Here is a 27648-nt window from a genome sequence, read left to right on the forward strand (position 1 = left end):
GTGATTTTTCATGTCAAAAGTACACAACTGAAACTAAAAAAACTAAAATTTACTTTTATTCCCTCCACAGAAAACACTAGAGAAACTTCGAGCCAAAAATACATGCTGACTTTCTACAAAAAGTATAAAGGACTTTTATTATTTGTAACATAGGCACAATTATTTAAAGTTAATAAACTTTTATTTAAGGAATTTCACATGTTCTGAGTTCTTCCACTGCCTTAGTTCCTCCTGAGTTTGAGTCTTAATCATCTTATTCCCTAAAAAAGAAGAGTACGCAGTGGTTAAACTTAGAAAATTTACTTTCCCACCTCACCAATCACTGATGTAAGTAGCTAAATCATATATCTCTTCAGGACAAAATAGACACTATTGAGTGTTTATTACATCCTATGGAGAACTTCAATTTTCGGTCACAGCGTTAAGAGCTCCTGGTTTTAGTCCCATAAGCTCTCTTTGAAATGACCCATAAATTAATACCTTTTTCTAATGTTTACATACCTTTTTTGCTCAATCCTGATGTCATCTCAAGTCAGTCCTATATAATAGGAATAGAGATTATCATGATCACAAACTGTATGATAACTGAGGACTTTCAAGGACATCAAGCCCCAGACATCTAAAATGGCTGTCCATCAAATCTGATTCCCAAGGACTATTACAGAAATCTCCTACAGCTTGTGTTATATCTGTAGTGAACTGTGATCTAGCAATGTAAATCTAGGTTAGTAAAATGTTCCCAGTAGGCTGAATGCTATGCTACCAACATAGCAGAAAAAAAACCTATTGGGGAAATGTTTTGTGGTCATGTCCACGGCAAATGAGAAACTGCATTCTAAAAGCCTTGGTAATGACCCTTATACTTTGGTGTGGGGTAAGATAAAGACAATAACTTGCCACAATCCTTTTAGTTGAGCTTCTTTGATCTACACTTGAATATGGACATACTTCAAAAACTCTGCACCTATGAAAAAAGATTTTAATGTTCATATTGGACTAAATTTTTCAAAATACATTTAATTAGGGTCCAAAGTACCCTGACAACCAGTTCCCAACTAGCATACAATGAAAGTTCCAGGCTTGAAACTGAAAATTGGAATAAGCATCTTTTCAATCAAATAAATATTGGGAACAAATCTAATGTTAAAATAAGACTTAATCCATTTCCATTCATAAAACTCATAGGAAATGCACTATTTGGAAATGTGTTTCAGGGAATGCTTATCGTAGCTTTCATATTTATTATGTAGATGGATGTTCAGATGGCAATTTTTCATTCAGCTCATTCAGAGCAGTTGAACATTTTGCCCATCATCATAACATCATGCTGGTGAACTGTACAAACATAGCGGTCGGCCTTTTTAATGTCCAATTTTTTTTGTGGTAGTAATAAGCCACCAGGATGGGCTACTGTAATAAGTGAATAAATGCAAGGACATTAATACTGAAGTTTTATAAAGGAGCTTAAGTCTCCTGTAAGCTAGGAGGGAGTTTGAAGGAAAAAATTAAAATCTTACCTATAATCGTTGGGAACTAATTTCTTCAAGCAATTTACTTTAGGACTCTATAAATTGAATATTAAGAAAAACATTGTTATTGTTATTTTAGCAGGTGATGTAAGGTATACTATTCCTTAATTGTTTCTGAAATTCAAGTCTTATACTCCGCTCATTGAGCCTAACAAAAATGTTACAGGTCTCATTGTCATCACTGTAATAAGATTACTGTGATGGAAGCATAACCTGTGTCTCAATGTAGCCACATTAACAAATTTCTGGACACCGTACACAAAAACAGTGCCCATTTTCATATAGAATGAGGCTTTATAAAAGTTTCTCTCAAGCTTATGTATACACTATGCAAAAGGCTTTGACATCTGTAGAAGTAGTTCCTGCTGACACTTGCTATCAATAAAGGAAACAAACCCCTAGAAGCAACAGAAATAGAAAGGCTTACGTGGTTAGGGTCTGAGTAGATGGATCTGCCTGGTTTTCTAATATCAGACACCCTAGAAAGAGACAAGTATTAGTTCCTACTGAAGATTACTTATGTCTAACTGAACACTAAGAACTGTAAGAATAATGTCTCAATAAAAATACCAGGTTTAACATGCACAAAGCGAAGAAAACCAACGATGCCAGATACTGAATTTATATTGCACTGTCCTTTGAACACCCAGCAGGAATAAACTACTGAATGCAGATACCATGCAGTGCATTATGACTGAACTATAAACACTTCTGTTTTAAGTATCTGAGGATTAAATATCATTGTTGCAAATCCAGAAGCATGTTACCAGCTGACAAAACTCAAGAGGAATTGGGGTGGGGGGGAGGGAGATTAACCCAAGAACTTATATGCATTAACCCATGGACACAGAGTGAAGACCTAGGTTGGTGGGGAGGGTCAATGGGGGGGGAAGAAATTTTTTTTAAAAAGCGACTTTCCAGTTGTCAATGAGGCAACCATATTAATGCAATAAACTATAAACCTAAGTCACTATTATCTTTATCTTCTCTCTTTGCACTAGAAATAAAGGTTACCATTGTTCAAACTGTTATTAGGTGGAATTCCTTTGCTATTTTATCCAAGTCTGCATTACTAGGATGAACCATATGGAACGGTCCATTTAATAAAAGGGTGCAAAAAGGGTACATTTTCATTTTGTGCCCCTAGACATGCAGTCTCTTCATTCCCCCCCCCCAAACACACACCGATTTTGTATATAAATACAATTAGGGCAAATATCTTCACCAAGATATTGACAATTCTGCTTTATACCTAATGTATTAGTCACAACAGTAATGGAATGGAGTACAGCAGTCCTCGAATTAACATCCTTTTGTTCAAGGTGTCCTTATCAAGTTGAGATGCCACAGCAACTTCTCTCATCATTTAGCCTGTAGTCAAACTGGCTTCCTTTTATATCACTTCACTTATAGTTTCAGAACCTATCAATAGTGTTAAGGGAGGACTTACTCTACTCACAAATTGCATTTTTTCACAACTTTGAATCCTTAATAAAAAGAAATTAAATGTTCTACTTACCTCTACACATGAGTAAGTTAAAATCTTCACTCCTACAAATAAAACACCAAATAAAAGATTGATGAATGTGATTAAAAACTAAAACTTATACAGAGCTATATTCAGCTGTCAGAATTATGTTTTAGTTCATGTCTGTATCATTCAGCAGTTGAACAGTTAAATTCATCATCTGAACTGCAGTGGTACCCTAAAGTTGTCACAGTCACCAATTAAAACTTACCTAAGCTATCACTCCCTAGAATCGTACAGATCTTCAGGATATACAAAAATACCTAAGATTAAAAAAAATTAGATTATTAATTCTGTCACAGTTTTAGCAGCTGTCTTGTAATTCCTTCCCACAGATCTAACACGCAGTTCTGTGAATAAAGGAAACAACATATTTATTCTATGAGGCGTTTCCAACGATGTAAGTCTACAGAAAAAGACCCATCGGGATAGACCTCAATCATTTACACATTTTAAAAGGCATAAGCAAACCTAAGTCTCCATAGGAAGACAATGAGAACTGATCTGCTCCAACCATTTAAACTCAAAACTATAAAAATAGTCAAACATCTTCAAATTTGCAATAAAATTATCCCATAAAATTAATCACAAAGGATTCTAACAATGCTGCACAGAAAGTACATTCTGACCCTGCCCAAAAAAACATACAAAATGGCAAGTAGCTACTCTAGATAACCCAAAGGTGAAATATCCACATATAAATTGATTTCTATGAATTTTGGTACTGCCATCTTTCGCCTATGAAATTCCCAGATTACACAGCAAAGTTAACAGAATTTTTGCCTCAGAAATGAAGATCTATATAAAATAATCTTCCCCTTAGCTACTTGTTATCAAATATAAAAATACAGGAAAAGTTTTAATGTGGCTGTATTTATGTTCTTACCATTTGAAAACTTTATACCATCTAAACTTATGAAGTCGTGTCCTGTGTAGTCATTTCTAGTATTATAGTATTAAATCTACTTCTATAGCCCAACTGCCAGTTTTGGGACCCTTTCCTGCAAGTGAAGTGAAGCTGGCACAGTATCCCTATATAACGGTGATTCCCAAGATTCATTTTCTGAAATCGTGTCCTAATCAGAAGTTAAAAATTGGCAAAAAGTCATTTAATAATGAAACTTGTGGAGATTTATATTATCTGACAATGTGCTACATTTAAACAAATCTGATCCAAAAACTCACCTAAAGAGTTGACATAAATCCAGTGTTCTCAAGATAAAACCCTAATAAAAAAAAAGTCAACTTCGTTAGTGTTATCAACAGCAAAATAAAAATACTAAAGCAGTATGGTTGATATTTCCCTTATATTCTATGCTTTCTAAATTATTAATCCTACAGTCCTGGAACCAGTGTTTTAGGTATCATGTTCCTTCTTATATGTATCAAAACTCATACTGAGCAATGAGTTCTGGGTTGCAAAAGAGGCTTTATTTTTAGCACCCGTATGTAGTTTTTGTCCACAAATTACAAAAACAAACACAAGTGCTATTGTGAAATGCAGTATATTTAGCAATATAATTAGTAATATTTATGGCGACAAAAGACAATGATAGTTAATATTCCAGGCTGTTAAGAAGGGGAAATTATTCAATTCTTATCAGCACTGAACATTTGATAATAAAGGTCATTTTTGTCTGAATAAAACTGGATAAAAATACAGCAAGGGTTTCAGATATCCTAAGAAGGGTGACTTGTTGTCATTCATTAGTGGCAAGATTTTATTTTTAGGATTACAATCTCTATACTTTGATTCAGTGCTCAAATAATACCTTTACGCTCTTACGCGGACATAAACAAGTATAGGCAAAAACAGTGGGACCCTTTTAAAAATTTTATTTTTATTTAATCCTCTCCCGAGGACATACTGAAGAGAAAGGAGAGAAACATCGTTTGGCTGCCTCTTTGGAATACGCCAACTGGGGATCAAGCCCACAACCCAGGTTATGTGCCCTTTCCAGGAACCAAACCAGCAACCCTTCAGTGCACAGGATGACAACCAACTGAGCCACTGGCCAGGCAGTAGGACTTTATTATTGTGCAAAAGATTATTTCTGCTATGAAAGCCTCAAATTTTTTGTACATGCACAATTTCACTTCAATTTTTCTTAATTACTTCTTTAGCAGTTTCTTTCACAAATTTGTTCAGAGGTTCTTTTTATTTTCATCGTGGCAGCTTTATCACTGGACTGGCATATATATTCATATCATCTTTACTTTCTGTAGTTTCTTTTTCTCTAGTCTCTTTACCTTGACATTCATGTTCATATCTCCTTTTCAGGTCATTCTGTCTTCTGTCCAATGTTTTTGGACTTTGATACTCTCTTTTTAGACAAAGCAACGTCTTCAGTGTATTCTTGCTCTAAATATACGTTCATCTTCTTTGGTAATTCAGAACTTATTATGAAATAATTATTCTCCTGCATAAAAAATACCAATATTAAGCAATAACTAAAACTTTATTGCTTTAGTAATTACACATAACTGAGTTCTAGATGATTTCAACCTGGAGACATCTAAGATGTTAAAAATCCAATTAACTTTCGCTTTTATTCTCACTTGATAGCCCAGTAGCAAACCTAATAGTACTGAAAAGTCCATGTCACACTCAACTACCCAAAAAGCATTTTTATTCTTGCACTTCCTGCACCAAATGTATTATAGCCTTTCCAAAATTAAACAGGGACTGTAAGATGTAACTATTGGATAAAATTCTTCCTGTACCATCTGAGGCACCCTCCCAAAAGGAAACAGGATAAAAATGTCACTTACCACCAATTTGATATCACATTCATCATCACGTCCAAGATTTGTAGCAACCTCATCTTCTTCTCTGCAATATTCAAAATATCAGATGACTAAATCCTCTATAACCCAATAGTATATTATGTAGTTATTACACACAAAATAGCTGTACTAGTCAAGGAGGAAAATTACACTGTCATGTATAACACCCAAAATTGGCTCTCATGTGCCAAGCTCATAGCTCAACTGTAATAACCCAGATGGCCTATTGTATCTTTGCTCCCATCATTACTAAAGTATGAACAAATTAAAAGCATAAGGATGAATGAGCATTAATAAACAATTTGACATGATTAAACTTACGCTGACTCTTCAATAGGAGAGATCGATCCATCATCATCCAAGTATTTATATCTACGACTATCAAGGTCTTCTTTTTCTAGATCTTCACCAACATTCATCTGATTTAAGGATTCCTTGAGATGGTATTCATACTTCAGTTTTTCAAGGTAGTTGAAAAATCCTCTTGCCACTGCTTGCTACAAATCAAAAAAGTCACAGCCTTACAAAATAACACTCTCCTCCACCCAACAAGAGGTGTGTTCCAAAACAGCAAGGACCCCCTTACCAAGAGCTCTCAGTGATCTTGATTTAACTACTCTGCCATATGCAACTCATGTAATACAACAAATGCTGATTGTAAAACTCACTGCTACCTAGAAAACTATCAAACTTACCGAAGTTGGTACAACCAAGAACAAATCTTATGTTGTTTGGGAATTACTAGACTTAAATGCAGATAAACAATCTTTTAACCCCCACCTGGTGTTATTTTTCTATTGCTTTTAAATAAGGGTGTGTGGGGGGGGAAGGGGGGTACACATCAATGTGAGGAACACATCGATTGGTAGCCTCCAGCACGAACCCTCGCCAGGATTGAGCCTGCAACTGAGGTACATGACCTTGCCCAGGAATCAAACCTGCAACCTTCAGTGTACCAGCCAGCCAATGCTCTAACCACTAAAAAAGTTTAGTATTAATTCTCTCAAATAAATCAGAATTTAAATCCAGTGGTTCTCAAACTTCCTAACACCTCGACCCTTTAATACAGTTCCTCATGTTGTGGTGACCCCAACCATAAAATTATTTTCGTTGTTACTTCATAACTGTAATTTTGCTACTGTTATGAATCGTAATGTAAATATCTGATATGCAGGATGTATTTTCATTGTTACAAATTGAACATAAATAAAGCATAGTGATTAATCACAATACAATATGTAATTATGTATGTGTTTTCCGATGGTCTTAGGCGACCCCTGTGAAAGGGTAGTTCGACCCCCAAAGGGGTCGCAACCCACAGGTTGAGAACTGCTACTCTAACCACTTAAGACAAGACGTCCAGGGCGCACATAAGCAAATTTTTGAGGCTTTATTATAATCACCTTAAAACATAGGTTAACTGCCAGGCCTCGACCTATGAACCAAGAGGTCCCAGTTTCAATTCCTGGTCAGGGCACATGCCTGGGTTGCATGCTCCAGTGGGAGGTGTGCAGGAGGCAGCCAATCAATGATTCCCTCACATCACTGAGGTTTCTCTTTCCTCCTTTCCTCTCTGAAATCAACATTTTTTTTAAAAAAAGTTCAGTATTAATTCCCTCAAATAAATCAGAATTTAAATCAAGCAATTAAAAATTTACTATGCAAACATTAAATCAAATACAGGAGTGTATACTGCTAATTACAGGGCATTTATCAGGCAATTGTGTCAGAAATTAACTGCTCAGTATCAATGAGAAAATGAACAGCCTTGGAGCACTTTATATACAGGTATATTCACTAAATACACCCGTAAAAATTTCACCTAGTAGCCAAGTGAAGCCATCTAAATTCTAAGTGACCAACACACCATTTCAGGCACTTTAGCTATGGGTACCCACATACACTAACTCACCTCAAAGGTTAAAATTTTTCTCCAAGGTATTGGTTTTCTTCCATTCTCTGACTCTATAAATGGGAACTGAGGTCTTTTAACTTTAAGTTGTTTCTTACTTATTTGTGACCTACTGTTTTTCCTTCCTTTTGGTCTTCCCATTGGTCTTCCTGTTGGCTTATATTTCCTCTTTTTACGTTTCTTTGGCTTCTTTTTCTTGAATCTTTCAAAAATAGCTTTTAAAGTCAATGGTCTTGGTTCTATAGATGAGTCACTGGATGAATCTCTTTCTTGAACACTTTCAAGTGAATGAACACATTTCCTAATGGGATTTCTTTGCCTCCGTTTAGGTGAGGAAGGAACACATTGAGTTTTAAATAAGCTGCTATCAGAGGAAGAGCTATCACTAGGGGAAAAAAGGGGGAAAATTAATGTATCCTCTTTATATGACTGAATGCTTATTACCAGTAATGTATGTTTCTTCAAGGACAGAAGCAGGAAAACCTGCTCAGGTTTTTCTCTTCTTTCCTAATCCTTGAAAATTACCTTTACCACCTCTGCTTTCCTGGTAATTCAAGTAAACATTATCATCAAATCTACTGTTTTCTAGTGAAAATCTGGCAGTTGCCGTTGATATAAAAAAAATGCACTTACTTCTGATTTTCAATTTCCATAGCTGAATCAGATACTGTTATGTAGTCCGGAGAATCCATTCCTGATATCTTCTTCCAGTCTGTCTCAAAATTGTTATTCTCACTTGTTCTTTGCTTTCACCAAATTTCTGACAACATAAAATACACTACATATGATGTCTAGTTTCCCGGAACAAGTGCCAGCAAAAACAGCTAGTATTCAAACAATGCAAATTTGATGCAGATTATGCCATTATATGTAAATTAAGGCACAAACATTTACAAGGCCATTCATATTTTCATGTAGGAACCATCCATTTCAAATAAAAAATTCTAAAATCTAGAAATTTTATTAATGTGTTGTATCTTTCAGTTGTGCCTCTAAAGCTATCCGGTGGAACAAGATTCTAGAAAATGTCATTCCCCCCAAAAAATATCAAACATCTTTCCAATAACAGGAAAAAATGCAATTTTATCATTAGTCATTTAGTAATGTGCAATTAATGGCCCAAAAGCCATTTTCCAAAAGCAGATGGGAACTCCTAGAAAAGTTTCACAAAGCAAGCCTCAGTATACCAGGAAAAATAATTTACTATCTCAGTCCATCACACCATTTTTAAACTCCTGGCCTGGGATTTTCATTTATGGCGTTTTCCCATTCATACTGATCAACAAAATCACTATGAAACCTCTTTTTGGCATACCTTTTTGTTACTATGGTTATTAATTTAAAAGTTCTGAATTCTCTCTCAAACTCCAATGAGGATATTGGACTATTAACATTGATGTCCTTTATCTTCCTTTTCAAAAAAATTCCTGGAAGATTTTACAATAGTTTGGGAAAATAATTTAAAATTAAAAATAAAGCCCAGCCGGGGTGACTCAGTGGTTGAGCATTGACCTATGAACCAGGAGGTCCCGGTTCCATTCCCAGTCAGGGCACACCCCCTGGGTTGCAGGCTCGATCCCCAGTACCGGGCGTGTAGGAGGCAGCCAATCAATGATTCTCAACATTGATGTTTCCATCCCTCTCTCCCTCTCCCTTTCTCTCTGAAATCAACAAAATACAATTTTTTAAAAAGTAAAATAAAGATGCCCTAACCGGTTTGGCTCAGTGATGGAGCGTTGGTCTGTGGACTGAAGGGTCCCAGGTTCAATTCTGGTCAAGGGCATGTACCTTGGTTGCGGGCACATCACCAGTGGGGAGCGTGCAGGAGGCGGCTGATCGATGTTTCTCTCTCATCGATGTTTATAACTCTCTATCCCTCTCCCTTCCTCTCTGTAAAAAAATCAATAAAATATTTTTTTTTTAAAAAGTAAAATAAAGATGAGAAATCAATACTGGTTCGCCCTTACAGAGGATGTCATCATTCTTCCACGTTTGCATTTTTCAGTGTTTAACATACTTGACAATGACCAATGAGTAAAGATGAAAGTTTTCTTAAAATTAACAGAAAAACATTTCAAATAATGGGCAATCAATAAGATCACATATATCTTAGATTTTCCAAAATGTCCAATGGACTCACACAGTAGTTTCATGGTTTTGTTGTAGTTTAAATTCAAAATCAGACTATGTCAAAAAATGCTCAAAAATTAAATTCAACAACATTGGGTCCAATGGCGCTGGTGCTACACCTGAGGTTGAATTTTTTAAAACGTTATTAGGACATTCTCAGAATGAAGTGTAGTTAGCTCAAAAATCAGTTTCTGAAACTTATCTAGACAGCATTTCTGAGTGTCCCTTATTCCGAAACTGGACGAGGCCACGTGGCCCGCCCTGCACCCTGCCGGCGCCCACAGCCTCTCCAGCCACTACCTGACCTTGGTGCCTCTCAGGAAGCGCCTAGCCTCCGGCACAGAAGGCGGCCTAAGCGTTACCTGGTGGTATTAGCCCAGAACCCCTGCACTTGTCTATGTCGCCTACAACTCCAACAGTGTAGGACCTACACTCGGGATCACACCACTGTAATCGTGGTGTGTGTGCCTCCGCCCTCAGGCCCGACTTCTTCGGCTCGAACCGCGCGATCGTCGCGGGGGGTGGGGAAGGTCAGGGGAAGGCTAGAGGCGCACCCCCTCCCCCGCCCAGCAGGCCCGGATGGCACTGTCCTCTTCTTACCCGTGTAGGTAGGCAGACGGCGGGCACCACCAAGCGCCGGCTCGGTAAGGGCCTCAGCTGCGTCCGCGCCACCCGCAGCCCAGGCCTGGGAAGCCCGCAGCCAGGAACCGCCAGCCTCAGCGGCGCAGCACGAAACAACCGCCGACCTCCGCAAGCGCGCGGAGGAAAAGACTGAACCCACCGCGAGACCTCGTTAAGAGTGGGGCCAAATTCTCGCGATAACAGTTTGGCTCCGGAAAGAACGCGAGAGGCGGGAGTATGGGGAGAGCCGCTCAGGTGGCCACGGAGGGAGGAGCGATGGCAAGTGGGCGGGGCCTGAACTCCTAACCCAGAGGAGGCGGGGTTGCCTGAGGCAGGGCTTAGGCGCAGGCTTCCGTAACTAACCCGTTAGGTAAGTGTTATAGCCAAGAGCGTAGGCAAACGACGGGAAGAAATTGTGCGGACCAGTGGGCAGAACGGGTGTGAACTGCAAGGAAACAGCCGGCTTTGTTTCCGGTGGTCTCGCGTTTGCACATTTGGCGTCCCGGGTGTGGGTGAGTGGGTGTGCGTGGTGCCTAGTGTGCTTTGTTGTCGGATTAGGTCTCCTTTTGCCTTCAAAAATCTCTTCTGTGGATCTTGCTTTGACTGTCACACAAAATATGGAACCTTTGTACTGGCACCCGTGCTACTGCGTAGGGCACCCAGTTCTCTCCACCTTTGGACTTTTGTTCTCTCTTTAACTCGAGTGGGGTCAGCCTCCCAGGAGTTGGTTAACATATCACTGGAGATAAATTCCTTTCCTCAGCCCCCCCCCCCCTTAGTTCCCGAGTATTAACATAAACCAGTTTAAAAACTAGCTTAGTTTTGGTGGGGCTTCCCCAAAGCGGTCACAAAACGGAATAAGCTGGTCTGATTTGTGCATGTTCAGACCTCTTGGGTCATATAAGCAGTGAACCTGTCTAGTCTTACAGTTAGTGTCATCTCAGGTTAGGGCAGACCTAGAAGGTAATCCGGTCTCTTCACTCAGTTTTGCTCCAAATAATGAACAATTCCAGGCATAAAAAGTCTGGTCCTGTGAGCATGTCCAGTCTATGAAATACTGTGAGCGCCAGGACAGGTATGGATGTCCCGTCCACTGCCTGGGAGCACTGGGCATGTCATTTGTGAGGCTCATTACAAAATGAAAATGCAGTGTCACTTGTTGAAAAATCGGGAAAAGTATCATTAAAGGTCCTAAAATGTAAGCTGTGAAAGGATCATGCTTTGATTGCCACTCAAAATATGGAACCTTTGTACTGACTGGAAGCCAATCCATAGATTCTAGAATATCCAGATCAAAACTAGTGAGGTAATCTGCTTGATAAACAACCCTCGGGCCCTTTCACTCCAAAAGAATAGAACTTGGCCTAAAATTAATCCTTTCTTTTCTTTTGCTAATAACTTGTCTGCCACACCTTTCGGACTAGAAAAACCTTCCATTTATGGCCCATCTCTGGGAGTGCCCTTCTACTTACTGGATGGGATGCTGCCTGGTTCACGGATCTCTTAATAAAGCCAATTAGATCCACAAATTGACTCATTTGAATTTGTTCTGTAATAGAAGTCAGATGTGAGAAACAGCCCTATCTTCAAAGAGATGCCCGTCTAGGGGGGAATAAACAAAGCAAACAGATCATCACAGGTATCCTCAATGCTGTAAGATCACTCAATACAAATTCTTCCTTATTGTGAGCTGAAATGTGTCATTCCTTCACTGGTTAACTGGCATATGTGATGAGTTCTGGCTTTGCAGTGTGTTAGATTTGGCTTGAATTCTGTTTCTGCCACTTATAATAGCTGTGGTGTCGGATAAATACTGTATTCTCTAGCCAGTTCCCTCTTATGAAATGAGGACATCAACATGGTTGTAAGAGGTTTTGAGAGAATGTAAAGTGCCTAACATAGTGTCTGGTACATAAAATGCAGTTAATAAATAGTTATCAGCGTGGTTACCATAGCTCATTCACCCATTTAGGTATTGCAGTTCCATTTATCCAGCTGGTTCCTATTTCTATTCCCACCTCTAGACCCTACTTCTGGGCCACTGACTCTCAGCAATGGAGTATGAGAGGTAAATGCTGTGTGCCTCCATATGGCCCACAGCTGTCCTGGAGCCACTCTGAGTTTATATCAGAACCTTTCTATCCCTTTCTCTCATCACCCCTCCAACTCCCATTTCAACACACTCCCACACTGCCTTCTGGGATGTTGGCTTGACTGAAGTTCTACATTTCTAAACCAGTTATTCAGGCTACAGCCCCCAGGGTTGGACTTTCTATTTTGGTGAAAAAGTAAACCAAAAAAAAACTGACCTTTTTAAAGATAGTAAAGGGTGTAAAATTAGGATATGTTTGATTTAAACTTGAGTCATTATTATTTGTACTAGAAGTAGAAATATCTAGAATGCTTTTATTATCCTCATTATAAATAAATTATATTAATTGAGCAGATTTTGACATGTTCTTAATTAGTACTTGCTGGGTGTATGGTAAAGAAAGTATGATGTTAACACTTGGAAAATCTAGGTGAAGAGTATACAGGAATTATTTATATGTATTTCTGTCCATCTGAAATTATTTCTAAAGGGAGAGTTAAAATGTCTAATTCCTAAACAATTATAGATTATTCCATTAAAAATATGTTTGAGGCCCTAGCCAGTTTGGCTCAGTGGATAGAGCATTGGCCTGCAGACTGAAGGGTCCCGGGTTCGATGCCGGCCAAGGGTACATGCCCGGGTTTCGGGCTTGATCCCCAGTGTGGGGTATGCAGGAGGCAGCCAATCAATGATTCTCTCTCATCATTGATGTTTCTATTTCTCTCTCCCTCTCCCTTCCTCTATGAAGTCAATAAAAATATATTTTAAAAAAATATGTTTGAGATCATCCTATACAATAAAGAACTAAGATGCTAATTAGACCAAACAGCAGATGACCTTCCGGACGAAGCCCGAGGCTGCGAGGGCCAAGCCCCTTGCACGAGTTTTGTGCATTGGACCTCTAGTTGAAGTATAATTATATAGAACTTGGGTCCCATTATCAACAGTTTATCTTTTATTTGGGAGACAAGAATATGCATATTAATTAAAGTATAATAAAAGTTGGTATTTGATAAAGTACTGAAATAAATGTCAAGTTCTAAGTGTGTGCAATAACGTATTTGTGGGAGATGTGTAGTTTGAAATTATCATCAAAACTAAAAATTCAGTTTATAAGAAACCCGGGACTCTTTAGAAAAGTTAAAAAGAAACTTTTTTTGAAAGAATTTTTCCAGTGCTGAAGAAGGACCACCTTTCACTTACTGAGTAAGCATGTAGCAGAGACTATTCAGATTAATGATGTTTTCCATTAACAGTTTTAATGAGAGTTCCAACAGTGCTCTTAGAGATACCTCAACTTTTGCCTTTGTTCCTTATTGCAACTGGCCTAGAGTGGGATATTCTGCCCACCTTATTACTTTTATTTGTTTCTTTTGCCTTCATTTTATTTATCTCCCTCTGCTTGCACACTTGAACATTTGAGGTAAGATACTAATTTCTGTGTATATATGCCTACTTATTATAAAATATACTTAGCATATATTTTTAAAATATCAAATTATAACTGGTTAGATTATGAGAATAATTAAACATTGAAGCTGTTTACTAAGAAAGTATGTTAATTTGTAAATGAAAATTTGAATTTCAAAAGCTAATCATTAACAGAAGTTTCTATTTCTCTTATTAATTTAAATTTTCTTTTTTAGAAGTGATAATCTAAGAAACTTGTTTAATTTTTAGCCTAAATGTCAACTATAGAATAGAAAACACAAATGATCTATTATATAGAAGTACTTGAGCATTCTGTACTGTTACCTTCAACCATTTAATTACTTCAGAAAGCTTAATAACTACTTTTTGTTTCAGGACCTATAGTCCTTAGCCCAACCATTAGAAAACCCCAAATTCAATCCAGGTTTATGACTAAAGAAAATGAACCGTGTGCCCTCTTGGTTTGCCATTTCTTGTCTATTTTAAATGTCAATTATATAAAATATCGGTATTAAAAGAGATTACTTGGACATTTTGTCACTAGGAATGTTGAATACTAGAAGTTGTGATTGCTTTTCTTTATTTTTATTGATTTTATATATTTTTTATTTTTATATTTTTTTATTATTTTTATATTATTTTTTTTTACTCATATTTTACTTGGTTTTGGCTCTCTTACACCTTCCTATTTTTTCTCAAAACTGAATGGCAGCTCATAAACAATTTATATTGCTAGTACTCTTTGCTTGTATTTCTTTTCTATCAATCTGATATGACAAGACAGCTGAGGCTAGATTTAGGATGACTTCTTGTTTTTAGAGACCCTGATTCTACAAGACTTAAACTAATGGTTGACACTACTTTCAGAGAAGTTTTTATAAGAACTTTTCATCCTTAAAAATATATTGCTCTTAGATTTATAACATTGAGACATCTGTTTGCTTTTTTATTTTTATTTTTTAAAACTTCACCCAAGGGTATGTTTTTTATTAATTTGAGAGAGAGAGAGGAAGGGAAAGGGAGAGAGAGAGAGAAATATCAATGATAAGAGAGAATCATTGGTTGGCTGCCTCCTGCATGCCCCCCACTGGGGATTGAGCCCAGCCCACAACCCGGGCCTGGGCCTTGACCAGGAATCGAACAGTGACCTACTGATTCTTATAGGTTGATGCTCAACCACTGAGCCACACCGGCTGGGCGTGGTTGCCTTTCTGTGAGAACGGAAAACTAATGCCCTTTTGCCCTCTTTATGTAACTGAACTCTGAATGTTCATTTCCAGAGCAGCAGCTATTTGTACGTGGTGCACTGTGAACTCCTATGATAATCAGCCTGCAGTAGTTTTATTTGTGCATCCTCACACGTGAAGAAGTAAGAAAATGGCCTGTGCTGAGTATTCTTTTCATATGCCAAGTCTAGAGGAACTTGTTGGAGGTAAGTACAATACTTAAAAGTTTTTAAAATTATTCTAAGAAAAAAATAAAAATATTCTAAGATATGATTTACGCAATAGTACTTTCAATACAGAACTCATTTTCCTTTTCAGTACCTGTTCTATACTATTTGTATTGAGAGTCCAAAATTCTAGCCCTCGAAAAAAATTAAACTCACTATTTGAAGATTCTTGATAATTTTACAGAATGAAAATAAATATAATAATCTACATTTAAGCTGAAACCGGTTTGGCTCAGTGGATAGAGCATCGGCCTGCGGACTGAAAGGTCCCAGGTTCGATTCCGGTCAAGGGCATGTACCTGGGTTGCGGGCACATCCCCAGTGGGAGATGTGCAGGAGGCAGCTGATCGATGTTTCTCTCCCATCGATGTTTCTAACTATCTATCTCTCTCCCTTCCTCTCTGTAAAAAATCAATAAAATATTTTAAAAAAATAATATACATTTAAGGTTTAAGGGTGTGTAGTGCTCAAAGAATTGCACAATTTTGCTTTATAAACTTTTTATCACTTATAGTATTCTTTAAACATATAACCTACTATGGAGTATTAATCAGGTTCCCAATATACTATTCCCAACCCCATATGACAAACTGCCAATGAACTTGCTTATATGTTTCTGTCTCCATTTATTTTTTTAAACTTTTTTTCTTTTTTTTAATATATTTTATTGATTTTTTTTACAGAGAGGAAGGGAGAAGGATAGTCAGAAACATCGATGAGAGAGAAATATCTATCAGCTGCCTCCTGCACGCCCCCTACTGGGAATGTGCCTGCAACCAAGGTACATGCCCTTGACCGGAATCAAACCCGGGACCCTTGAGTCTGCAGGCTGACGCTCTATCCACTGAGCCAAACCGGTCAGGGCTCCATGTATTTTTAAGTATTTCACCTTGATCAAACAAGAATTTAAGACAGCTTCACAAGATACATTAGGAGGCAAGATAGAAAATAAAAAGAAAAATAGGAATATAAAATGAAGACAGAATAATTTTTTAAATGTGTTTTTATTGATTTTAGAGAGAGAGGAAGGGAGATGGATAGAGAGATAGAAACATCGATAAGAGAGAAACATCATCAATAGGCTGCCTCCTGTATGCACTCCTACTGGGGACTGAGCTTGCAACCCAGGTATGTGCCCTGACCAGGAATTGAACCCACCACTTTGTGGTTCCTGGGTCGATGCTCAACCACTGAGCCATACTGGCCAGGTGAAGACAGAATAATTAATCTGAAACTGGAGAGCCTGTCAGAATGCTAACATTTGTTTGACAGCCTTTAGGTTGTAGTCTGATGCTAACTCTAAAACCTAACCTCATTTCTCACAGTGTATCTGTCCTGGTAGTTCCTCTTTCCCTCTGATAAGGTTCAAATCAAGAAGTGGACTCATATTTTACTTGGTTTTGGCTCTCTTACACCTTCCTATTTTTTCTCAAAACTGAATGGCAGCTCATAAACAATTTATATTGCTAGTACTCTTTGCTTGTATTTCTTTTCTATCAATCTGATATGACAGGACAGCTGAGGCTAGATTTAGGATGACTTCTTGTTTTTAGAGACCCTGATTCTACAAGACTTAAACTAATGGTTGACACTACTTTCAGAGAAGTTTTTATAAGAACTTTTCATCCTTAAAAATATATTGCTCTTAGATTTATAACATTGAGACATCTGTTTGCTTTTTTATTTTTATTTTTTAAAACTTCACCCAAGGATATGTTTTTTATTAATTTGAGAGAGAGAGAGAGAGAGAGAGAGAGAGAGAGAGAGAGAGAGAAACATCAATTGGTTGCTCCCATACACACCCCAACCAGGGATTGAACCCACAATCTGGGTATGTGCCCTGACCGGCAATGAAACCCACCCACCTTTTGGTGTATGGGATGGTGCTCCAACAGAGCCACACCGGCCAGGGCACTTTCTTACTTTTTATTGAATCATAATATATCTATAGTAAAGTACACTAATCTTAAGTGTACAGCTTGATGAATTTTAACATATTTATACCCATGTCACTACCATCAAGATCAAGATATAAAGTATTTCCAGCATTGCAGAAAGCTCCTTCATGTGCTTTCCCAGTCAATATCTGTACGCAAGAGGTAACTACTGTCCTGACTTCTGTCACTTTAGATTAGTGATCCGTTTTTTAAATACATCATATAATATATACTCTTTTGTGTCTTGTCTTTCTCAACCTGTAAGCTTCAAGGAAGTTGTTGCATGTAATTGCTTACTTTCTATCAGTTTAAATATTTACATTTCAATATGTCTTTGGAATCCTCTCCCCAGAAGAAAGGTAGTCCTCACCTGAGTGCAGTGTTTCTCCTCAGTGGTTTATAATCACTATGATTTATACTGGTATTTATGTGTCTTAGTCTACATCAGTGATTCCCAAAGTGGGCGCTACCGCCCCCCGGTGGGTGCTGCAGCGATCCAGGGGGGCGGTGATGGCCGCAGGTGTATTTGGGGGCGATGAGTAACATTTAAAAAAAATTAATTTCCAGGGGCTGAGTAATATTTTTTCTGGAAAGGGGGCGGTAGGCCAAATAAGTTTGGGAACCACTGGTCTACATGATACCTTGTGATTGACTATGTGTCTAATGTCAAATTGAATTCATTAATAAGATCCCTTCCCCCTCTTTTTTAATTATACAAGTTTAGATTAGAAGTGTGACACACAAAAAAGTTGAGGGAAGATTTGATATGTGGTGACAAATTTTTACCTAATGCTAAGTAATGGCTTTCCTTGTCTTTATTAGTTCTGCAGAAGGGGCTAAAGGATAACTTTGCTGATGTGCAGGTCTCTGTAGTTGATTGCCCTGATTTGACTAAGGAGCCATTTACCTTTCCTGTAAAAGGTAAGCAATTTTTGCTGTTACTTTTTTTTCAGTCCTAATCTTTTTCTGAAACCAGAATGATTTTTAAGGATTATTTTAAAGTATCTACAAATAACGATATTATTTCAACTTTTAGACTAAATTGTGCTTAATTTCTATGCTCACTGTTTTCTTGTGTTGGTGAAATATCATTTTGTACTCTTGTGGAAAGATTGTGTGTTTTATGTGCTTTTGTAACTTTCATAGGGTATATAATACATATTTAGTAGGCTAGAATCCTTGCTATTACATGAGAATTTTGTTTTTAAGTGGTCAAGTGACTGTTATGGAAACTTACTTAAATATTTATTTATTTATTCAAGATGTGAAGAGAACTTAAAAACCTTGTATTTGAATCATCTCTTAAATACTTACATCCTTCAACAAATTTGCCAAGTGATCATCCAGCTCATGTTTAAAGTGAAAATAATAGCCCTAGCTGGTTTGGCTTAGTGGATAGAGTGTCAGCCTGCCCGGGTTCAATTCCAGCGAAGGGCACATGCTCGGGTTGTGGGCTTGGTCTCCAATTGGGGGCGTGCAGGAGGCAGCCAATCAATGATTCTCTCTCATCATTGATGTTTCAATCTCTCTCTCCCTGTCCCTTCCTCTCTGAAATTAATAAAAAATATATATTAAAAAATAAAATGAGAATAATAATTACTTAATTATTAATTTAATTATTATTAAAGGGAAATTAATATTGGTGGAGTAAATATAGTTAAACAGAGTATGATAGATACCTATATCTAATGTCTTAATTTTTACAATAACACTGCAGGGTAAGTACTAGCCCTCGTTTATAGATGTGGAAACTGAAGCAGGATTCAAATCTAGGTCTGCTTCTAAAATACAACTTTCTCCTGCTATACCCTACTGTGATGAAAAATTTGAAGATAAACACTAATATTTATTCACTCTTTTAGTATGCAACTGACATCTTTGTTAAAAAATAGTTTTACATGAAAGTCCTGAACTCTAGTTCTTTCTCTGCCACATTCAGATTTCATTACCCTGGGAAAGTTAATTAATGTACCTGGGGTTCATGGAGGATTTAAATGTCCTTTTGGGGAAGGGGGGGGGGAGTGTCTTTCCAGTTTAAACAGTCTTTGATTTTAAGTAGACCTGTAAATTCTAGAAGTTTTGTGTGCCAGATGGCAATTTATCTTCACACCTTGAAAGCATTTAGTGCAATGCTTTTTTATAGCTATGTTTCTTCCAATTTTTAGAGTAATACATTCTCTCCCAATTTAAAAAAATCAAATAAAATAAAAATCAGAAATCACAGAGGGTACAAAGAAAAAAATGTTTAATCTTAATTCTGTCATCCAAAGGGTTATACTTTGAACAAGAGGTTTCTGGTCAATAACTTATGAGTCTTTAAATGACAATACTAAGGAAGTCAGATATGTATATACGACCTTTCATAAACATAGTTAGGCACTTTCTACATGAACTGATCTTGCTCATGTCCCCGGTGACCTTGGTATGTTTTACTAGAATTATTTTGTCTCTACATACTTCATACTTTTTGCCCATTGTTACCTGACACTCTCTCTCCCCTTGGTTCTCCCCTCTCCTTTGTTCTTTTGCCTCGTCTTTCTTGGTGCCTTTCCTACCTCTGTGTTTTTCTTTTCTTCCTCATTTCTCCTGATTTCTTCTCTTTCTAGCAGGCTCTTAAATTTGGATGTTTTCCAGAATTCTTTTCTCAGCCTCTTCTTATTCTGTACAGTCTCTCTTGGATTGTCCATTTACCCCTGTGGTTTTAATGACTATTTGGATACAACAATTTTGAAATCCGTACATGTTGCCTAGATCTCTTTTTTTGTTAGCTGTGGATCAGTAATTCCAGCTGTCATATATAGGAAATCTCCACCTATATATGCTAAGGACAACTTGAGGTCTACATGTCTAAAGTTTAACTCATCATATTTGCCTATTTTTTCTTTGTTCTTTTTCTTAATTTCCTTTTCATCTCTACAAGTCACCATTTTTAGCCATTACTTGTCTCTTCTCTGAACTACTAAAATAGTACGCTATTGGTGGTTTCTCTAAACTTCAGCATTACTGGCACTTATGATAAAGAGTCTTATCCATGAGTAATTTCTGCTGATCCCATGGAAAGCATGTACAAAATAGCTAATTATAAATGTAGCCTAAAAGAATTGTGTACATCTACCATATACATAGCTGAAGAAACAGAGAAATTATATCTACTATGTAATGCTGTTAGTATGAAACTGATAAAACTACTTTTTCTCAGACAAAAGGTAATTATTTTCCACTCTACATTAAAAATAAAAGTCTTCTCCCAAATTGTGTCTAGCTGTACCTGTGATGTTAATTATAAATGTAAGTGTAGCCCTGCCCAGGTGGCTCAGTTGGTTGAAGCGTTGTCCCATACACCAAAAGGCTGCAGGTTCGATTCCCGGTCAGGGCACATACCTAGGTTGCAGGTTCAGTTACCAGTTGGGGTGTGTATAGGAAGCAACCAATCCATGTTTCTCTTTCACACTGATGTTCCCTTCTCTCTCTCTCTTTTCCTCTCTCTCTAAAAATCAATGAATATATCCTTGGGTGAGGATTAAAAAAATGAAAGTAGAAAGTTCCTAGCATCTGAAGTTTACCACGAATTACTCGTCATTTTTATAAACAACCTTAGGAAAAAACAAGTTTGACAAGAGGATTTCATATATGGATTTCTAAAAGAACTAATATTGTATTTTACCACAGTAAAGTATTTTAAGTTAAAATTTAATTTTAGCTAAACATCTCCCCAACCACCAAAAAAACCCCACGAATTTTTAAAGGAATAGGTAACTATAGACAAGTTAAATTATAGAAACCTCATCCAATCCAGGTTTTGGCCCCAATTCTAACCCTTTCCCTATAATCAACTGTATATTATCTTTATGCTACCAACTATATCAAGGCATGCTTTGTTATGACAGTATTAGAGCCACAGGTAGTTAGAATAGTACATGGGTCCTAGCTATTTACATCTTCCAATCCCTACTATTTGTAAAACTATGAAAATGGGAAAGTTATCTACTCCTAATAAATTAAACCAGTGTTTTCTGGCATTTTATAGTAATTGCATTAGATATTTGCCTAAATTTGATTTTTTTTTTTTTTTTTAGGAATCTGTGGGAAAACTAGAATTGCAGAAGTAGGAGGTGTGCCTTACTTATTGCCTCTTGTAAATAAAAAAAAAGTAAGTGTACTTTTACTCTTCACATTCACATGAAGATTGTAGAATCTGGGTTGATTCCTCTTATTAGAACATCATTGACCAATGTGGCAAGGAATTGCTGATGGACTCAGTAAACCTGGGAATTTGTATAAATTATTATTTAAATAATACTGTTTTCCTCTTATATAGGTTTATGATCTAAATAAGATTGCAAAAGAAATCAAGCTTCCTGGAGCTTTTATTCTTGGAGCGGGGGCAGGTCCATTTCAGTCTCTTGGGTTCAATTCTGAGGTCAGCACATATATAATTATTTTATTTTATTTATTGATTAGACATTTGGTTTGCCTTTCCTTCCCTATCAGAAATCTTAACTTTCTGGATGAATTGTAAGTGGTTAATATCATGTCTCTTCACAGATTTGCTACTATTTGATACAGTTTTGGATTATAGCACATGCTCCAACTGATGCAACTATAATAGGGCACTAACCGCTAATTTCAGATTTTCTTAGGGTATAAACTCATTCTTAGGTGAATCCAAGGTCCAACTGTGGTCTACTGTGGATCTGGATTGTGAAAGATTTTAATCCTTATACATCAGAGGATTTCAGCTTCTCCATAAATCTTTGCTTTTGGTACAAGAGCAGCTTTCTATCAGAAGATGAGTGGAATATTTAATGATCTAGTCAACACCCCTTTTCTGACCAAATTGTAGAAACCTACCCCAGTAGTATGATTATTTACAAAAGGTAATATCTAGTACTGTGAATGTCAATATATTTCTAACATAAAAATAGCACTGTTTCTTCACATCTCATAACCAGAAGAGTGAATGACATCTTCAATGTGCCCATTCTCTCACAACCTTTACAGATATGACCATTAGTCAATAATCAAGTTCTTTTGGAGAATCAATATAATTTGCTTACTGTTCAAGGAAAAAATTTTAATTAGACATTTTAAATAAAGTAAACGTTACAATGTAATAGGAACACTGTAAGAAATACTGTAAACATTTTATAAAATGTTTTTTTCAGCTTTTTGATATTTGTAAATCTTTTAACATTTTGTTTTGAATCTAAAATTAAAAGTTCATATTTCATGTCTTCTTAGTATTGAAATAAAATGTCTTAAAATATAGGATAAAATTCTGTCATATTATTCAAGATATTCTGTTTGCAAAGAGATAGGAAGATTGACTAATTTTACTTAATTTACTTTTCTTTTCAGTTTATGCCAGTTATTCAAACAGAAAGTGAACACAAACCTCCTGTGAATGGAAGTTACTTTGCCTGCATTAACCCTGAAGATGGAGGGTGCCTACTAGAGAAATACAGTGAGAAATACCATGATTATGGGTGTGCATTACTGGCTAACCTTTTTGCCAGTGAGGGCCAACCTGGAAAGGTGATTTTGTCCATAAAAACACAGTGTTCTTCAGAAGTTCTCAGCTAAAAATTTGAACTTTTATTGCCACCACAAATATGGTTTTCTAATAAAAATCCAAAGTGCCTAAGTCAAAGCTCTTTAGCCCAGCTGATTGTAGCTCAGTGGTTGAGCGTTGGCCTGTGAACCAGGAGACCACCGTTGGATTCCCGGTCAGGGCACATGCCCACGTTTCGGGCTCAATCCCCATTGTGGGGCATGCAGGAGGCAGCGGATTGATTACTCTCTCTCATCATTGATGTTTCTCTCTCTCTCTCCCTCTCCCTTCCTCTCTGAAATCAATAAAAATATATATTTTTTAAAAAGCAGCTCTTTTAATAACCTAGTTATGAAAGATTCAGAGAGTACTACAGGTAGAGTGAAACTCTCATTTAAAACTGAGGTTAAGAATATTTAGTAAGCAATACTCTTCTTTTTAGGAACTATAAGGTATCAGGATATCCATATGGGGAGTGAATTAGTCAAATATATGAACCATGTAGCTGATAATGTCTACCTGTAATTAGAATCTATGCAATTTGTTCATTCCTGACTGATCAAACATTGATTGAATTAGATAGAAATGATGGTAGCAAAATATTGTAGCAAGACGGAGGTAAGGAAAATTAATGCCTCACTTCAGATTTACTTCATGTTAGAACACAAAAGGATGATTTCAGTTTTAGCTTTGAGAACGCTTAGATTTTATAATAAGTACAGATAGCTGCTTCAGCTACTTTGAGAAATGAGGTAGTGAAGTAAAAATACCTAATTAAGTGAAGATAACCTAAGTCCAGAATTTTAAAAGGAAGTGACAAAAATGTAATCATTTTCCCCTCCCCTGCAATTAAATAATCCAGTCATGGAAGATTCAGAAAGTACTGCAGGCAGAGTGAAAGTCTCATTTCAAACTGAGGTTAGGAATAACACATAGTAAGCAATACCCTTTCAGCCAGGGAATTCTCAACCCTTGACCATCTTGACATGTAATGATAAGAATCTCTGGAGTTCAGTGAAGGATTTAGCCATAACTCTCAGTCCAAGAAAGCATGACTAAAAATTATTATTAGAGTAAATGTTCTATCACACACACACACACACACACACACACGTATATCTGTATTGATATGTGGGTGCTCTAAGCAAAAATGTGAATATTTGCTTAATGGCATTAGATTGTATAATGTTTCTCTTTGGTAGATATTTACATAAAATTTTGCACTTTAGAACAGTGGTATGCATATTTATATCCTCTCTAGGTCATTGAGGTGAAAGCCAAAAGAAGAAATGGAAAACTTAATTTTGTGACTTGCATGAGACAGACTCTTGAAAAACATTATGGAGATAAGCCTGTAGGGATGGGAGGTACTTTCGTAATTCAGAAAGGAAAAGTGAAGACTCACGTTATGGTAAGGGGCCTGTGGGGTGTGAGTGCATGCATTTGTGGATATGTATGTGTGTGCATGTGCTTAAGATCTTAAGGATTTTTTTAATGCACATTGAGAATTTTACCTTTAAAGACATCCTAAATAAATAATTTTACTAGATTGACATCCTAAATAAATAATTTTACTAGATTGTATTACTTTAAAATTTAAATGACAAACAGTACTGTAAATCATATTGAACTTTCTTTTCAATGTCTTTATTTTTCAGATCAAGATAGATGTGAGTATAAGCCTGAGAAGCTGATTATTACTTTGCCAGAATCCCATACTTAATACATAGACTTTACTATTAGAATGGTTGTAGTTTGGGGGAAAGATCTCATGAAAATTACAATCTATGGCTAAATATAATAAGTTTATAAGACATTAAGTATGGAATACTATTTGAAGACAGACCCAGGGCATTTGGGACTTTTAATATAATTTTTGATAGGTGAATGAATCAATGAAGTGATGTTATCAGTAAAGCCATTAGAAAATGTATTGTTTTAATTTTTTTTATCCTGTTATTTTAAAATGGCATGCCAGCTGACCCTGCAAAGAAACACATTTGTGAAACTAATTACTTTTCCAAATTATTTACAACAGAATTATAGATAAATCTATTTGTAAATACCAAATGATTATATGATTAGTACAACTATTATGGGAAATAGCTGTACCAAAAAAATATATATATATTCAAAGGAAAGGAAATCAGTATCTTGAAGGGATATATATACTCCTGTGTTCACTGCAGCATTAGTCACAATAGCCAAGTTATGAAAACAATATATATACAGGATATATATATATATATATATATATATATATATATATGACTTAAAAAAGAAGGAAATCCTGTCATTTATGATAATATGGATGAATTTGTAGGACATTATACTAAGTGAAATAAGCCAGACAGAGAAAGATAAATTTGCATGATGTCACCTATATGTAGAATCTATATGGTGATTGTCACGGGTTTGGGAGTGATGGCAGGGGAAATGGAGAGAAGTTGGTCAAAGGGTACAAACTTCAGTTATAAGATGAACGAGTTCACCCAGCCAGTGTGCCTCAGTTGATTGAGCCTCTGGTCATATACCAAGAGGTCACCAGTTCGATTCCCATTCAAGGAGTGTGTGGGAGACAGCCGATCAATGTTTCTCTCTCTCTTTCCCTCTCCCCCTCTCTCTCTAAAAACCAATTTAAAAAAAGATGAACAAGTTCTAGAAACTAATGTACATAATGGTAAATATAGTTAATAAAAAATATTGTGTACTATAGGATGACACATAAGATTAGGATGAGGATATACTCACAGGAAAACAGGCTACAAAAAGTAAAAATACATTAATAGACTCATTCCTTCATTTATTCATTCATACATTTTAGTGTGTACACACTGATTGGTGATCCTTTTAAAAATTAAGGTATATAACTTTAGATGCCAAAAATAGTCAACACAATGTATAAGAACTCTTAAACTTTTTAACTTAATATAAAATTTTAATTCTCAAAAATATTCAGTATGTTTACCTGTTTAATGATCTTTTATTGTAGCCTAGAGAATTTTCTCCCTGCCCATTGAACTCTGATGAAGACGTGAATAACTGGTTGCATTTTTATGAGATGAAGGCTCCTTTGATTTGTCTGCCAGTTTTTGTCTCCAAAGACCCAGTAAGTCTGTGTCTGTCTTTTATATTGTAGTATACCACAATGAGACGCTCAAGTTTTAGGATGTTGTTTTTTTTTTAATTTGACATTGTTTGTGTTGTTATTTAAGAACTAGGAATTATCTTGAAAGATAAGGAAGCAAGTGGCTAGCAATCTTGAGTTAGGCAGAGCAGATTTACCTTTGAGAAAATGAAGGCACAGGCATTTTAAATAATACCCAAAGTCATGTTATTAAATAGTAGAATTACAACATGACTCATTGTATTTGCTGTTTATTATACTGTTCATTATATTCTAATACTATACACTAGGAAAAATATTATACTATAGATCAATTCAAAGTAAATATCTACCAAAATACTGGCTAGTGATATCTTTTGATCCAATGATTACATGCCTAGAAATTTATCTTTAAATATTTGCATAAGCGTGTAAAATTATTAATTACAAGGTTATTCATGACAGAATTGCTATAAGAATAGAATAACTGGAAATAATCTAAACATCAGTTGGAAAGTGGCATATACATACAATAGAATATAAGGAAACTCTTTTATGATTTGATATACAAAGATCTCAAGCTATATTGTTAAATGAAGAAAAACAATATGTACAGAGTACTACTATTTGAGTGGAAAAAATAAATAAATCTTTCTGGAAGGATATGGAAGAAACTGCTTACATTAGTTGCCTGCAAAGAAAGGAAGTGAGTGGTGAGGGCAAGAAATGGAAAGATGTATTTTACTGAATATATCCTTTTGAATCATATGAATGTATTACCTATTTAAACAATAAAATAAAAACTACCATAATATAAATTTAAAAGGTCTCCCTCCCCCTAAGTAAATTCTGTTCAAAATAATTTGAATATTAACAGATAGTTTGTCTGTTGTTCTAGGGGTTTGATTTGCGATTGGAGCACACTCACTGTTTCAGTCATCATGGAGAAGGTGGACACTACCATCATGACACTACCCCAGATATAGTGGAGTATCTTGGCTACTTCTTACCTGCAGAGTTTCTCTATCGCATTGATCAACCAAAAGAGACTCATTCATTTGGGCGGGATTAAGTCAACTGCTACTCATTTAGAAAAAGAAATGATTAAGTTAATTAATTGATTAACTCAGGAATTGATGCAAATATAAAATCCAACAGAAATTATCTCACTACTTAAACTCTATATTTTTGGCCTTTGAAATAAAGATACGTTGATATTATGCTGTGTTGTTTCATAGGTCTATCTGAAAAAGTTTATTGGAACAAAGATACATAATGGAGATGTTCTTCATTCTTTTTTTTCTAAAAATCAGTCTTATATTTATACTTTAAATATAAACACGACCTGGAGTCATGTGATTGGTTATTTTTACATAACTTACAGTTGTAAGTTATGTAAATTACAAATAGTAATCGCTTATATTTGTTTAAATTATTAAAATTTTCAACTTAGTCTCAAAACTCCTAATAGGATATTAGAAAAATCAGTGTTGGAAATTTTGATAGTTATTGAATCTTTGCATTGAATTTTAAAAATCCATTTTAGAAGTCAGAGTGTTTAATAATTTAAA

The 27648-nt window shown here is 36.1% G+C and overlaps 3 protein-coding genes and 8 non-coding genes across 37 annotated transcripts in view; 2 read left to right on the top strand and 9 right to left on the bottom strand.

Moving 5' to 3' along the window:
• The window catches only part of CEP295 (centrosomal protein 295), a 46281-nt gene extending 46089 nt beyond the window's left edge, over positions 1-192 (top strand). For both annotated transcript variants that reach the window (XM_014459177.2, XM_014459178.2), the window contains exon 25: positions 71-192. In XM_014459177.2, coding sequence (XP_014314663.1) covers positions 71-109 — 39 coding nt within the window. In that variant the 3' untranslated portion in view covers positions 110-192. The remainder of the gene's footprint in view (positions 1-70) is intronic.
• Positions 111-10665, bottom strand: TAF1D (TATA-box binding protein associated factor, RNA polymerase I subunit D). 23 transcript variants are annotated; one of them, XR_001349069.2, is made up of 12 exons: positions 10487-10664; positions 8390-8516; positions 7757-8141; positions 6166-6341; positions 5830-5890; positions 4243-4283; positions 3269-3320; positions 3049-3080; positions 2782-2951; positions 1957-2008; positions 1518-1564; positions 497-538 (listed from the first exon to the last, which is right to left on the bottom strand). XR_001349069.2 is itself a non-coding variant. In XM_014459181.2 (10 exons), exons 2-9 carry the CDS (start codon positions 8446-8448, stop codon positions 523-525), a joined length of 822 nt encoding a protein of 273 aa, XP_014314667.1. In that variant the 5' UTR covers positions 8449-8516; positions 10487-10665; the 3' UTR covers positions 111-260; positions 502-522. The 23 variants fall into 23 exon arrangements, 3 of the variants coding, with proteins under 3 accessions (XP_014314667.1, XP_023613043.1, XP_014314669.1); XR_002830233.1 differs by lacking the exons at positions 2782-2951; positions 3269-3320 and adding an exon at positions 119-260 and having other exon boundaries at positions 502-538; positions 10487-10665; XR_002830240.1 differs by lacking the exons at positions 2782-2951; positions 4243-4283 and adding an exon at positions 247-260 and having other exon boundaries at positions 502-538.
• Positions 341-468, bottom strand: LOC111826825. The gene has a single exon (XR_002830257.1). It is a non-coding gene; the product is annotated as a small nucleolar RNA SNORA25 (small nucleolar RNA).
• LOC111826816 lies at positions 732-857 on the bottom strand. Its single transcript, XR_002830249.1, has one exon. It is a non-coding gene; the product is annotated as a small nucleolar RNA SNORA32 (small nucleolar RNA).
• Positions 1253-1325, bottom strand: LOC111826823. The gene has a single exon (XR_002830255.1). It is a non-coding gene; the product is annotated as a small nucleolar RNA Z40 (small nucleolar RNA).
• Positions 1685-1823, bottom strand: LOC111826826. Its single transcript, XR_002830258.1, has one exon. It is a non-coding gene; the product is annotated as a small nucleolar RNA SNORA1 (small nucleolar RNA).
• LOC111826824 lies at positions 2080-2217 on the bottom strand. The gene has a single exon (XR_002830256.1). It is a non-coding gene; the product is annotated as a small nucleolar RNA SNORA8 (small nucleolar RNA).
• LOC111826822 lies at positions 3152-3223 on the bottom strand. Its single transcript, XR_002830254.1, has one exon. It is a non-coding gene; the product is annotated as a small nucleolar RNA SNORD5 (small nucleolar RNA).
• Positions 3367-3497, bottom strand: LOC111826817. The gene has a single exon (XR_002830250.1). It is a non-coding gene; the product is annotated as a small nucleolar RNA SNORA18 (small nucleolar RNA).
• On the bottom strand, positions 4423-4547 carry LOC111826821. Its single transcript, XR_002830253.1, has one exon. It is a non-coding gene; the product is annotated as a small nucleolar RNA SNORA40 (small nucleolar RNA).
• Positions 10666-10808: 143 nt separating the features above from the next.
• Positions 10809-27249, top strand: CUNH11orf54 (chromosome unknown C11orf54 homolog). Of its 4 annotated transcripts, none has more exons than XM_006092765.3 (9): positions 10809-10877; positions 15311-15462; positions 18243-18341; positions 21497-21570; positions 21739-21840; positions 22779-22955; positions 24233-24382; positions 25964-26080; positions 26976-27249. In XM_006092765.3, exons 2-9 carry the CDS (start codon positions 15408-15410, stop codon positions 27147-27149), a joined length of 948 nt encoding a protein of 315 aa, XP_006092827.1. In that variant the 5' UTR covers positions 10809-10877; positions 15311-15407; the 3' UTR covers positions 27150-27249. The 4 variants fall into 4 exon arrangements, with proteins under 4 accessions (XP_006092827.1, XP_006092828.1, XP_006092826.1 ...); XM_006092766.3 differs by lacking the exon at positions 10809-10877 and adding an exon at positions 10879-11019 and having other exon boundaries at positions 15316-15462; XM_006092764.3 differs by lacking the exon at positions 10809-10877 and adding an exon at positions 10892-11019.
• Positions 27250-27648: the final 399 nt, after the last annotated feature.

This window comes from Myotis lucifugus, unplaced genomic scaffold, assembly GCF_000147115.1.
Source record: "Myotis lucifugus unplaced genomic scaffold, Myoluc2.0 scaffold_104, whole genome shotgun sequence".
In the NCBI taxonomy this organism is placed as follows: Eukaryota; Metazoa; Chordata; class Mammalia; order Chiroptera; family Vespertilionidae; genus Myotis; species Myotis lucifugus.

Bases quoted from the DNA above. Each gene is read 5' to 3' on its own strand.
- TAF1D (XM_014459181.2), bottom strand. From the start codon at position 8,448: ATGGATTCTCCGGACTACATAACAGTATCTGATTCAGCTATGGAAATT. The intron at 8,142-8,389 runs GTAAGTGCATTT...TTTTTCCCCTAG, and splicing joins ATGGAAATTGAAAATCAGAA to TGATAGCTCTTCCTCTGATA. The intron at 4,284-5,829 runs GTAAGTGACATT...TTTTTTTATTAG, and splicing joins AATGTGATATCAAATTGGTG to GGTTTTATCTTGAGAACACT.
- CUNH11orf54 (XM_006092765.3), top strand. From the start codon at position 15,408: ATGGCCTGTGCTGAGTATTCTTTTCATATGCCAAGTCTAGAGGAACTT. The intron at 15,463-18,242 runs GTAAGTACAATA...TGTCTTTATTAG, and splicing joins TCTAGAGGAACTTGTTGGAG to TTCTGCAGAAGGGGCTAAAG. The intron at 21,571-21,738 runs GTAAGTGTACTT...CCTCTTATATAG, and splicing joins CTCTTGTAAATAAAAAAAAA to GTTTATGATCTAAATAAGAT.